This window comes from Corapipo altera, unplaced genomic scaffold, assembly GCF_003945725.1.
Source record: "Corapipo altera isolate COAL_440 unplaced genomic scaffold, ASM394572v1 49, whole genome shotgun sequence".
Taxonomy (NCBI): domain Eukaryota; kingdom Metazoa; phylum Chordata; class Aves; order Passeriformes; family Pipridae; genus Corapipo; species Corapipo altera.
Genome location: NW_020884879.1, coordinates 2,197,994 through 2,211,829, shown reverse-complemented (window position 1 = coordinate 2,211,829; position 13,836 = coordinate 2,197,994). Strand labels below are relative to the sequence as shown.

Below are 13,836 nucleotides of genomic sequence, written 5' to 3'. Positions count from 1 at the left end.
GCTCCTTCAGGATGAAGGATCAGAGTCAGCATACCAGTTCGTCTTACTCCTAAATTTCAGTGGAGTCTATTTCTCCTAAATTTCAGTTTTCCACTGTGGTCTAGGCTGCCTGAAAAGCTTCTGGCAGATGACACTGGCTGCCTAATTGCCTTAAAAGACAGATAAGCATACATTTAATTCTAAAGGTTAGGTTGAACAGTACCTGTTTGGGATTGCATAACTTCTTGTGAAAGAGCTTCCTTCCGCTGTTAGTATTTCGTCATGGTGGCTGGAAAGGGAATCCAAGTGCTGCTTTCACCCCACTGCAAGGTTTGATTGGTGCCCTTGTAACACCATGTACAGCCCCCTACACCAACCTAACACTTGCTCCTGTTCAAACTTCAAGCAGGTACAGAGCAATCTTTAAACACGAGTACAATCAATTGTTGGAAAGACAATCACATTGTTGTTAATTGAAAAGCAATTCAGTACAGTATTTGGGGAATTTTATTTAGGAATAAAGCATAACTAGAATATGAAACAAGCATTCAAAGTCAGAGAGAGGAGAAATTAAAGTGTTTGCTTTAGAGTAAATTAGAAACATTTTTCAAAGGTGTAGGAATACAACAAATACAATTGTATGTGGTTCTTTTTCTTTAATGAAGAACAAGTGAATTTGATGTCTTAAAAATGTCTCTTAAAACTTGTTCACTCTACGGTTGAGCTCAACATGACACTTTCTAAACCAGAAGACTGTAATTATACTGGAAGAACAAAGACTAGAGGTAATTGCTGACTAGAAAACTTTGTTACAGTCACTTGACATCCCAGAAGTTTTCCCAATACTTGGTATCATCTTGTTCAGGAGGCCACCAATTAAAAGACAAACTCAAGGAGCAAAGGAACAAAACTCATGTCCACATTTCTTTTAATTTTACTCAGAAATATAAAAGTGCAAGTTCTGTAAATTAACAACGTTTACAGTACATCACAATAAATATGCCACCTTGTGACGTCTAAAAAGTCTAGTTATTTATTTGAAAGGAGTCATATTGAGATAAAAACTGCATCAACATCAACAAAAAATAACCTGTCCCAGTAAAGATGGCCTTAACATATTAACTAGCAAGATGCATATTCCATTATTGCTATTAGACCATGCCTCCGAGTTCCAAAGTATAAAAACTTGACAGTTAACACAAAATACCGTTGAGATTTTTCTCATCACAGGCACAATCTAACATAAAAAATAATTTTGCAATTTACAATGTAGGAGATTCTCCTACGAGGAGAGGGAAAAAATAATTAATACAGAAACATACTGCTGTGATGATTTGCTAAGTCCACAGAAAAGCTGCAATTTGCACAGTTATTAAACTGTTACATGAACATATAGTGTCTTTCCCACTCCTGACCTGGTGAGAACAGGCCTTTTAGTAAATTTACTACAATTTGCCAGCTACCTCCAAGTATGCAGACCTTAAATATCCCAACACAAATCGCATGCAGGTGCTTTGTGTCCTGAACAGCCTAGTCTCATATATTTAGGGAGTGTAAAGGATTTTTGCCAGTAACTGTACTGTTTCCACCTATATACCCAGAACAGACTGTGTCTCTGATTGCAAAACATTAAAAGTCAGATATGACAAAATAAGATTTCAAGTACCTTAAAGCCCGTTTTTAAAATAATTTTTTGAACTCTAAGCAGTCACTATATATATACAATATACCATTTTCTAGTCAATACTTATTTGGATTGACCAAATAAGGTTGAACACTCATTTATGCCTCATTACTGTCAAAATGGAATAAAAAAACTCCAGTGTACTATCTGTAACACACTTAGATTATAGAAAAATAAAACTGCTTTTTTTAAGAGTCCCTCCTCTCCTTCAGGAACTGCAATAGAAGTGTTTACCTGCTCTAGGAACGCCTTTCATAGCAGAACTGTGTATTTCTAGAGAAAAATAAGTGTCTCAACCATTTCATCTGGTCTATGAAATAGGACATTACTTCTCTCCTCCATATCAGTCTTGCTTTAGATGTAACCTCAAAAGCAAATCAATGAAGATTAGGTGTGGGCAAGGTCTAAAACTTTGGCAACATGCTTTCCAAAAAGGTAAGAAGAAAAAAAAAGTTTAAGCTACAGAACTGTTTAAGGCAACCTGACCAAAGTAAAGATAAGGCTTTTAGATAACTCTTTCCAAGGATATCCAGTTTTCTTAGCTTTGCAAAGTAATATAATTCAACTAACTTTCTGGTCAGATTTCCATTCGTAAGCTTCTTTTAAAAGACATCTACCTTCCTAGAATATGGTATTAACTCAATATAAAACATAAGAAAATACTACGTATTACAGGCAATGTAAAAAAAGCTACAGATAAGTACACACATGGCCAAGTATTAAAAATTATATGGTCATGAGAAAAGTTTTAAGCTCTCTGAGGTATAGCAATATCTTAACACCACAGGTTTGAAATACCATACAGAGACTCAGGATATCGTAGTATTGGTGTAACTACCAAAGCAAATTTTTGGGTTTGTGTTTTGTGGTTTGGTTTCTTTTTTTTTTTTTTTTAAATACCTGTAAAGGTCACCGCTACAAAGATTGAGCAGCTTGAATGAAAAATACATAAAATTACTGTATCTGGCCTATGTATTTTAACATTACATTCAGAAAATTAAGAGTGGAAATAAGAACTGCCCACGCTGTAACTGCATGTCCAAGTATTTGGCTGGAATGTACCAGAAGCAGAGATCATAAACACTGACATAAATTCATATCATGAATCTGAGCTGGGCTGGGAGGCATGAGACAAAAAATGGAAGGCAATGAGAGGTTTAAAATTCACACATTAGTAATCATGAGGTAACTGACAAAAGCCACTAAAATGTAGTAAGATTTGCTTTTTGTGGTTGAACAGTTTTCCTCCTCCTGTGTATTGGTAAATGTGTAAAGAAAAAGAAGTATTCTGACCATTTCCAACTTCAAAATTTACACCAATTACTTTTATTGTATTATTTTAATCAAACCAGAAGTGCTCCCCTTGGCATATTTTAGATCTAGATCTGTTTTAAAAGGTAAAAATCACATTTGCCAATATTGTTTAAGTAAATTACGTGTGCTTCCTTAGGCTCACCCACAGTTGCAAGCAATTGTGTTCAGCTTGGTTTAAACAAAATAAAAACCAATGAGTTAAAAACACAAGGTCACTTAACCTTCTTCCTGGTTGATTTACCTTTAGTTAAAATTGTAATGTTTTACTAAGCCATACCAACTCTGACCATACTGGGAAAGTGTCTCTGGCACAAGTGGTTTTCAGAAGAAAAGCTGGTCTTCCCAACAGCTCTTTCTTCTGCTTCATCTTAAAGTGCAGAAACTGTGGGAAAGGATAACAAGACTTGCTGTTCGTCACTGTGGAACTACTTCCCTTAGAGAGGCTAAGGCTGCATGTATGCGGACGTGCAATCTGTTCTCAAAGTCATAGCCAGAAAATTCCTCCTGGGGGGAAAAAAAAAAACAAGAAAAAAAACATCAAACATATAACTGTTAGCCTCCTTCACTTCAGGACATGGAAGACAATTTTGCTACTAGTGCTTAAGAAGTCATGTTACAAAAGAGTCCAAAAGAAAAGAGGTGAACTGGAGATTGCATGTTGCAATATCCCGACGTTACCCAAAGCAAAAGAATTATTAGAGATATTCAAAAAGCTCTAGTCCAAGGCAGGAACCAGTTGGAACTGACAAGGAGTGGAGAGCTGTCATTTTCAAAATTTCTGCAGCAAAATCTTAGTTGAAAAAAGCAAGGTTCTAACAGTCCAGGAGAGGTCACTAAAATGGGCTCTGCTATGACTGACCTAGGAATACATAGTTATGTAACATACATAAATGTGGATCATATACATACATGATAGTGTTGTAGGCTATAGGGGAGGGACACCACCACTTAACATCCACTCCACCTGCCCCAAAACCACAACCTCCCAAATGCCCTCACCTCAAAAATCTAAATTTGAAAGTGCCTGGTTTTTACCTTGGCTTGGAGCAGTAAGGTTTTGCCTCTTGGCACAGTCTACAAAAAGACAAACACCGCATTAGAAACACATCAAAAATGTTACAGAAAATACCTTAAGTAAATGACATGGTCAGTCTGGAGTAGCACCTCTATCTTGAAAAAAGGTACTGAGTAGACATAAACCTCTCAAATTAGGAAACTAGAAATATTAATGAGGCACCCAAGACAGTATTACGTATTTCTAGTCTATAGAAAATGCAAGTTGCTGCCGATGATGGTGAGCTACAAGAATGTATAAGGGAACAAACGAGGCTACAAATAACTGACTAATTGATCATTACAGTAGTTTTTGTTTCTTAATTAAAGTTTAAGCCATTTATTTACAAAAAAAGTTACTGGATATTAAGCATTAAGAGTTGTTCCAGAAATTTCAATTTCAAACTCTTATGGAAAGAAAAATATATTTGCAGATTAATATTTACTGCTGAGAAGCTCCTGGTTTTTTTCTTATATAGTACATCTTTCATTTAAGCCTTACAAATAAATAAGATATAGAAAAATGAAGTTCCCTTATTCATATGTACCTAAATATGACTGTATCTAGTTTTATTGGTTACACTACAATCAGTGTCTAAGACAACTACAAAAAAATCTGTAAATTTCAAGATTTTCATACGGTTACATCAAGAAGAACTTGATTAGAATTCAATTTAAAATAACAAAGATGATCCAGATGACATGGTAAATCAAACATGTAATTATGCTTAACAATAACTTCAAAGCAAAGTAAATTTAATAACAGCATGGTTTTTATACTAAAATGCATATTGATATCTGTTGCTCAGGTCTGTAATATGCTCTGCCTCTTGTGTAAATGTGATTCATAAAATCCTATTCCTTTCTTAGCCATTATAGAGCTCTACCAGGACACCTCAGTTAGTAAATGAAATTTTCTATAAACAGCATCCACTTGCCTCTAATTCTAGCTCTTGCTTTTCCCTACCTCATCCCACTCTATTCAAGTTAAGCATCATTTATCTCCTCATTGCCTAAGTGCCACAAGAGGGAGTTTTCTGCATGTCCTTCATACACTTAAGCACTACCACAGGTTCCCCGTAGAGCTACAAGCCAAGCTTGTGCAGCCCTCAAAGACCCAATATGAGGCACGTTTGGTTACTGTGTGCACATCCTACATGTAAAAAGCAGGAGGAAGGAAGGACTGCTCTCATATTCTCCAAACAACCACATAACTTCACTACCCACCACACCCTTTCTTTAGAGACACCTGACACCATCAAATTTAAACAGGAACATGGAAAAAAAAGGCAGAAAGAATAATACAGGACTCAGACCTCCCTTCCAGGCTTCAAGGTCCAGCTCCAAGTTTTAGGGCAGCAGACTTTTCAAAACGTACATTTACTTTTAAAAGCATTTTCTAATTATGTCCTTTGTCATGACAATCATCTTTATTGAGAGAGGGGAAGGTTCAGCTCAGATGATTATACCTGACAACATCACAACCAACTGAAAACAGAATCTTAAGAATATGAGAAACTATCAACACAACTACTTCTTAAGAATATGAGATATTATCAGCCTAACTACTTCATACACTACATACAATGAAGGGGGGTTCAAGTCACTACCCTGTAACCACTTCCTCCCACTTTCAATCTGACTAAGGATGTACTACACAAGGTGGTATAAACTCCAAGTAGTGCTGTTACACGTCCGAGGAAGGAAAACAGCACAAATGCACAAGTGGTGCACAAGCTGCTCTACTATTAAGATTCTCCAGGCTTCCTAGGAGGCAGAGTACGTGCAAAGACCTAAACAATCAAATGTATCATCAGCCAAGCCATTTGGACAGGTTGAAAGCCAGGTGGATTATCTTCCTCTTCACCCTGAACAACAAAACCCTCACTAGTCAGGGTGAAAATCAAAATGTCCATACAACAATCTTTAATGGAATTTAAATGACTGAAAACACTTGCTATTTTAGGAAGGCATCAAATTCTATTTAGAAAGGATAACTACAAGCATTCTTTGAGCTTGAATGGCATTCAACAGGATTTTAAATAGGTAAGAAAACGACCCTAAGCATCCATGATACTAAATACCACCTGTAGACAAGAAATCCCCGCCTACCCAAGGCATTCTGGCCAGGCTTTTTTTGCCACCAGCAGCAGGAACACTCTCTATATTGAAAAAATAAGACATTGTTACCTTAAATACATTCCATTTCTTGGATTGAAAAAAACCAAAACCTAAACACAAAATAGTAATTTTCTTTACAGAAGGTATAAAACCAATTTTTAAAACTTCACATAGATTATCACCCATAAATTTTGTTTCATTCTTTATATAGTAGTATGCTGACTCTTTATGCTCATTTTAAGAGTTTAAAAACAGTTTATGCTATTACCTCTGGATTGTCTAACAGAATACAGCCAAGTTCATAGCAAGCATATGGCTGGACGTACAAGTTGCTTTGACGGCAGAGTTCATCTTTTGCAGCTCGCTGAAAGTACTGTAAAAATGAAAGGAAAAAAACCCAAAAAACTGCAGTAATTTATTAAAATTGACTGTTTGATACTTCAAAACAATTAAGAAGCATCATTCAACTTTAAGCACTAGAAATTAGCCAAAGCTAAATTAAGAATACATTAAAAATTTACAACAGTATAGATTCCTAGATGTTTTTACCAACACTACTGTATCAAGGCAAAATAACTTGTCTGGATTTTAACAAAGTAACATATTGAGTGTTTCAAGAGTTTTCCAATTTCATATTAAAAAAATATTAGATCTAACAAGGAACTTTAAAATCAGTGATGAAGTACCTAGATTATTTAAGGTATGCTTGAGAGAAGTGAGAAGAGGGGGAGGGATTCAAAGCCAGCATCTTGCTGCATAGGTGAATTGCATTCCATTTTGGGGAGGAAAAAGGAAAGCTGTGCCCACGGAGTAAAACCTGAATGAAGCAGTGGCAATTTTTTTCTTTGGTATGTGTGCTAAAAATCAAATCTCTCAGTGTCTAGTAGTCCTGGAGAAGCAGCAAATGTGTGCTTTCAAAAGGTCAACCTCCAAGGTACTTCTTTTCAAAAAAGATTAATTTTCATTGTTGGACAAAGTAAATCTAGCAGAGCAAGAACTGTTATAACTTTTATCTTCCTAGCTTCCCCTTAACTCTTTCTACTACAAGCCACATTGGTTGCCATGATCATTCAGCACAGTGAACTACTTTTACAACACAGAATATAATGACAACATGTTAAACTGAAAGATTTTAGAAGAACCTGTTAGAATTCACAAACTAGAATGATTACTAGCACTGAAAACTAATGACTTGCTTAACACTCTTACTCAACAATATTTACTGTTTAACAGAATAGCTTGTAAAACAGGATTAATGGTGTAAATTACCATTTAACAACTTACCTGAACAGCATCTTCAGAATTTCCTAAACATTTGTGTATGGCACCAAGAAGCAAATTCCTCAAACCAACAGCCGATGAATCATCAACATCCTGACAAGCTTAATGAAAAGGTTCCAGTAAACAAACAAGATGGATTGAAATCCTTCCTTAGACAAGAACTGTGGCCTATGGTGTGTTTTAGTCCAATGTTTAAATTTAACCAGACAAAGGAGATGCTAGTAACATTAACATAAAGCAAAGTAATTTGTCTTCTTTTAAATACAACCCATTTTGTATGAACTTCATCAAGAAATCTTGTGACTCATGAGAGCAATTCCTAACAGGGATTAATGAGCTGAAGTCAAAGGCAGTTGGTGTGTTCTTCTCACCAGAGTAGAGAAGAATCTCTACCAGTCTTTGTAATAACCACTAAAAAGTCAACTTAAGAAACAATCACCTCCTTCTAGTGTTATGGGAAACTGGTTTGTCCCACACATTGAAAAAAAAAATACACAGTCCCAAATTATGAGGAGCACAGGGCAAACAGTTCAGACAAACCTGATTTGTCCCGAACTGAAGCCAAGTGACAGACGCACAAAAATCTGTACTGGACCTAAAAACCCAGACTAGGGTATTTTGGCATCACGATTCTCAGTGATGACGAGACAATAAGGCTTATTTGCCAGACCTTAGCTGGTCAACGATCCAGGGACACACTGTGCCTCAGCTGAGTAGTGCTCTGTTTCCAGGAAAACCTGTATCACAATGCATGAACAGTTTCTAGATGAATCAGGCTCCATTTTGATCAAGTTTATTAGAGCCAGCTCTGTTAAACCAGGACTAGTTCCATGAGGACCCATTCTCACTTGTCAGCACCATCACCTCCAAGAAGGCAAGGGTACGGGGAGGCCTGCAGGGCTTTTCATCACTTAACTGCTCTCTCTGGAGCAGTACAGCTCCTTAAACATTTTGCCTCGTTGCATAAACCCTGCCAGATCTTAACCAGCTCTGCATTCACAGTTAATCCATAACCCAAAGAAGCCATCTATGGATAACTAAGAGTTGGCTGCATGAAGTATTTGGGTTGACAACATCATTGCAAGGCTTGAGTTACTTGGTGTTTTAATTACAGGGATACACGTGGATACAAATTATTCTTTTAAGTCAAGTTCTAGCCCTGAGGAAAACCCTGGAAATCCACCACAGCAAATTACAACTCAGTTGTTCATGAGAAGAGGAAACAAATATATAAAAAAAATTCCTTATCATCCACATTCTTGAGATACACATAAGGTGTAACAAAAACAGTCTCACTGCACACATCTTCAGCCAGGGATGGCTGATGCAGACCTGTCAGTGTCAAACTTAGAAGAAGCTTATCTCTGAATTTTCATCTGTACTGCTATTTCACATTAAAATGTGAACCACTGACTAGAAACTTTTTCAAGGGAGATCTACACTGCTTCTGGGTGTGCGGGAGAGAACACATACTCTTTACACCCTTGAAAGCTGACTGTTCTGAAGGTGAATGATAGCCAAAAAAAATCCTCACATTTATTTTTATGTGAGTAAATCTGCTTTTAAAGCCTACCATTACCTTTGTGACTAGAAAACTAGAGATCTGAATATAACCCACTGCCATTACTCAATTTAAACAGACAAATTATCTTAAATTAAAACCAGAACAAAACACCACTACTAGTCCTGACTCTCAACTTCAAGACTGGAGTTTTCTAGCTTAACATGAAAATTGCATACAATCCCCAAGACTTCACAACTACCAAAAAAAAAAAAAAAGACAACCCCATAGGAGACAATTTTTGGTTTATTTTCTAAATGAGCAAGTAATTATCTAGAAATAATAATAATAAAAAAATAAATTTAAAAAGAGAGGATTTTAGAATGGTTTGGGTTGGAAGGGACCTCAAAGATCTTGTAGATCCAACTCCCTTGCCCTGTGCAGGGACACCTTTCACTAGACCAGGTTGGTCAAAGCCTCATCCAAACTGCTCAGTCTCATCCAGCCTGGCCTTGAACACTCCCAGAGATGTGACATCCACAGCTTCTCTTAGCAACATGTGTCAGTGCCCTCACCCTCACAATAATTTCTTCCTAATACCTAATCTAAATCTGCCCCCTTTCAGTTTGAAGCCATTCCCCCTTGTCCTATCAGTACATGCCCTTGTAAAAAGGGCCTTTCCTGCTCTCTTGCTGGACACCTTTAAGTACTGAAAGATGTTCTGAAATCTGCTTGAAGCCTTCTCTGCTCCAGGCTAAACAGCTCCAACTTTCTCAGCCTGTCTTCATAGGAGAGGTGTTTCAGCCCTCTGATCATCTGTGTGTGCCTAATCTGGATCTGCTCCAACAAGTCCATGTCTCTTCCTGTGCTGAGGATCCCAGAGATGGATGCAGTACTTCAGGTGGGATCTCATAAGGTCTCACAAGAGCAGAGTAGAGGGGCAGAATCATCTCCCTCGATCTGCTGCCCATGCTGCTTGTGATGCAGCCCAGGATGCAGTCGGCCTTCTGGGCTGGGAGCTCACGTTGCCAGCTCATGTTGAGCTTCTCTTCAGCCAATTTGAAACTGTTTGCAGAATGTAAATAAGAGTGACTGCTGGATGGAGGGAGAAGTACAGTAAACCTCATGATAAACACTGCTAACACAATCTTCATGTGACAGATATCTGAAGACATCTGGAGACTAAGAAAGAGGCAATCATTCACCACTACCAAGGTCCCAGCAGCCAAGATAAACAGAACGCCTGTCATGTCATAGATGACCTCACAAGCAACCTACTTCCTCTTAGAAGAAAACTGACATGCAGAAACAAATTGGTAGATTTATTTTGTTATTTTTTAGCTACGTTTAAATTAGTTATATTTTGTTCAGTGACTCGGAACAGTAACTATCATGCTATTGTTTCATTTTAAACAATCATTAACAAACAACTATATGCAGCAGGCAATGAAGCATTAAGATGAATTGTAATAGGCCATTATTCTATGGTTACTCAAACTGTATTTTGCTATGACACATGCACACAAGTTTAAACTTTTTGTGCTACTACGATCAGCTACTCCACACAACAGAATAAAATTATACACCCGCCTTTTAAGAAGTAAATAAATAAATCAAGCTTATATCGTGATAAACCTTATAAATAAATCAATATTATACCTTGACTCATATGCTGTAAGTTCGAGAGGGAACAGTTTGGAAGGGCCTTCCATAAGTATAATACTTCAATGGATGCCAGGACACACAGCTCTTTGGTCGGCATTTGTTTTCTAAATCTATCTGCCTGCAAAGTGGGGAGAAAGAGGGAAGGGAGATCCATCATTTATCCTTTTATGGGGTCATAATATTCCCAAACAATATATCACAAACAGTAATTTTAACTGTTTCATAAAGTCACACAACAATTCTATGACAGTAAGTCAATGGTAACTTAGCTTAAAGACTTATAGACTAAAAAGTGAAAATCTGTTAACTAATTTAGGAGCTTACCTATTGATCAAAATTAAAACTTCCTTGTATGCAGCCTGACCAGTTTTACTGTATTTCACAGTCCCCACTATGCAATGACTGGATGATGAAACAGTAACATCTGCAAGGTATCAGATGGGAGCTATTTCCTAGACAACTCCTAGCTTTCAAAAAGAACTAAGGCTTTCACAAACAAGACAAGATAAAAAGGAGTAAGGAAGGCAAAGCTAGAAGGAAAATTACCAAAGCAACTACAGTATCACGTATTTTTATCTTTAATAATGACTTTAGTTGTAAAGTGAATAGGTAATTCACATTTCCTTTGCTAGATCCTTCAAATACCTATGACACTATTCTTTTTCCATCCTTCTTTTTCCTTCCCACTAATTCTACAGAAGCAACACAAAAGAAAACAGATACATCCTTCAAATAGAAAATACTGTTAAAGAACTGAACTGTTATTACTGCACCAAAACAAGTCAGCCTATGCTAAAACTAACCTTTTTCACTGAAAATTGTTCAATTTGATTGTTTTTTCTTTTGAAAAGCTTCTGAACTTCCTTGAACACATTCTGAGCACCACTGACATCACCAGTGGCTCCTTGACACACTGTAAGAACACAGAAATATGTTAACACTACTGGGATATAAAACATGAAAAATTAAGATTAGATATCACACGGTCACAGAAAAACAAACACACTCACTTCAAGAAAGTGTCTAGACCAAGGATTTGACAAACATGATAATCCCAACTTCCCCAGGTACCCTCTGTGATCATTAACAAGTCAGTACTACTTTTGTATAACCATTAAAGGAAGTAATACCATCAAGCCTCTAAAGATTTATTTATTAGATCTTTGCAATACAACTGTTACATGTCACTACACTGACAATCCTAATTGTATCTACATGGAGAGGGCGCACACACAGGCATGTACACGTGTGAGCATGCAAGTGTTCATTATATAAACAAACAAAATTATCCAAGTCAAGTCTGGCACAAAGCTGCAAAAGCAGTAGGCAGTGTGGAAGGCACTGCACACACTAGCAAGTTTCCCAAAACAAAACAGTGCCAAAACCTTAGCACATCACTGATTTATCATCTACCCAACACACTGAATGTACTCACCTGCTGTTAAATAAGCATAGTAGCATTGGGACCACCTGGATTCATTTTTAAGCCTTTCAAAGGATTCAAACGCATCTTTGAAGTTCATCTCTATCATGCTGCACCAACCTAGAAGCAAAACTGATTTAATTTCAGGGAAAGTACAGTAATTCAAATTTGGTGTCAACATTATTGAAACACACAGTCTATTACGAGAGCTGGAGCTACTTTAACAATTACAACAGTAACTGGAAAATTAAAACCAATGTAAATGAACTACATATATTTAAAGACTGGTTTAAATTTACTGAGAAATTCTGAATGATAAGATTCCATACAAAACAATGAATCCACTTCAGAGCAACAACAAATCTATACAGATACCAAAATCTTTTTTTAAATTTAGATACAATATTTTGTAGGATACTAAAACTTAAAAAGCTACTACTTGTCCCTTTATTATTTCCCACTGTCACAAATTCCCATTTACAGCTTGAAGCAACATATCTTCACTCTAAAGAGCTGTATGCAAGATCATATAGCATATACTACTACTGATAGAAGGAAATGAACATGAAATACAGATCCTGCAAACTGTGAAGCTTCACTAGACAGATTACTGAGAGAAATGATGATTCCATGGACAAATTAAATGAGTTAATTTCTAATTTTAAATAATATTCAGTAAGTGAACAGTGTGCCCCTTGATTCCCCTTGCATCACCTTGTGTTTGCAGAAAAATTTATTATGAAAAATACTTGCCCAAACAAGAAGATAGGTTTATTACCATAACCCATCCAAGACAAAGGCCAGTATTCTAAAACCTTTTTAAAAATCATCATAAAAAGAATCCAGTTTGCTTATTGAAGTTGCCAATCTAAACTTGAAAATGAGCCATTTATGGCGTAAACATATCCAACGTACCTATTTCATATAAGCAGACATGCTGAATCTCCCTTTGGTCTGTTGCAAGTTCCAAAGCAGTATGAAATGAGGTCAAGGCACTATTGATTTGACACTAACAAAAGTGAAAGAAGAATAAAAAAAAAATCAGACTGAAATTTAAAATTTGGTCATTACTTTGATTTTGATAAAGAAAACAATCAGATTTCTGTTAATAGGAAATTAAACATAATAGAAGAGTTTAACAATGTAGCAACAGCCAGTTCAGACTATCTCTCAACCTTACAAGTAAGTGACTATATTTTCTATTACGTCAGAAATTCATTGGTTTTGTGCAGTAAGCTTTAGTCTCATTTTTACTCTTATTAGTCATTCCACCTTTAGAAGTCATATTTTTAGCATCTGCCAATGAAGTTTAGCTTTCTGCACAAAAAGGGTACCATTAGTGTTTGATTTTATTTATTTTGAACTTTTCACCTTTTCCCATATCCCTCAGCAACCACTTAAGCAACAGTTAATAGCGAATTCATAAATGCTGCATGACACATTAGAAGACAAAAAGGCACATGAGAGAAAAAAGAACATTTTGATAAAATCATTAGTTAGCAACAGCTTAGCAAAAAGAGGCTGACATCCTTCTAAGAACTAGAGTGATAGTTCTTTTGACTACCTTAATTTCTAGTTTTCCCAGACTAGGAGAGGATTTGTCCATACCAGTCATTATGGGGAGGGAATGCAAAACAATATGTAATTAGTTTTACATATACATACTATATATTCCAATATGGCCTGTACCTGCTTTAATAGCATTCCTATATTTATTCTCACATACAATTATAATAATTTATATGACAGAAGAATTTTTAAGCCCCTCTCTGCTGACTAAGCAGGTAAGCAAAAGAAACTCTTGCAAGGGCAAAC

At 36.4% G+C, this 13,836-nt stretch overlaps 1 protein-coding gene across 1 annotated transcript in view; it reads right to left on the bottom strand.

Moving 5' to 3' along the window:
- Positions 1-890: 890 nt before the first annotated feature.
- Positions 891-13,836, bottom strand: part of TTC39C (tetratricopeptide repeat domain 39C) — a 36,437-nt gene continuing 23,491 nt past the window's right edge. The window contains exons 7-14 of the mRNA XM_027638772.1: positions 12,937-13,030; positions 12,034-12,141; positions 11,402-11,511; positions 10,593-10,716; positions 7,436-7,533; positions 6,420-6,524; positions 4,013-4,051; positions 891-3,481 (exon numbers count right to left, since the gene is read on the bottom strand). Of these exons, the coding sequence (XP_027494573.1) occupies positions 3,392-3,481; positions 4,013-4,051; positions 6,420-6,524; positions 7,436-7,533; positions 10,593-10,716; positions 11,402-11,511; positions 12,034-12,141; positions 12,937-13,030 (768 nt within the window). The 3' untranslated portion in view covers positions 891-3,391. The remainder of the gene's footprint in view (positions 3,482-4,012; positions 4,052-6,419; positions 6,525-7,435; positions 7,534-10,592; positions 10,717-11,401; positions 11,512-12,033; positions 12,142-12,936; positions 13,031-13,836) is intronic.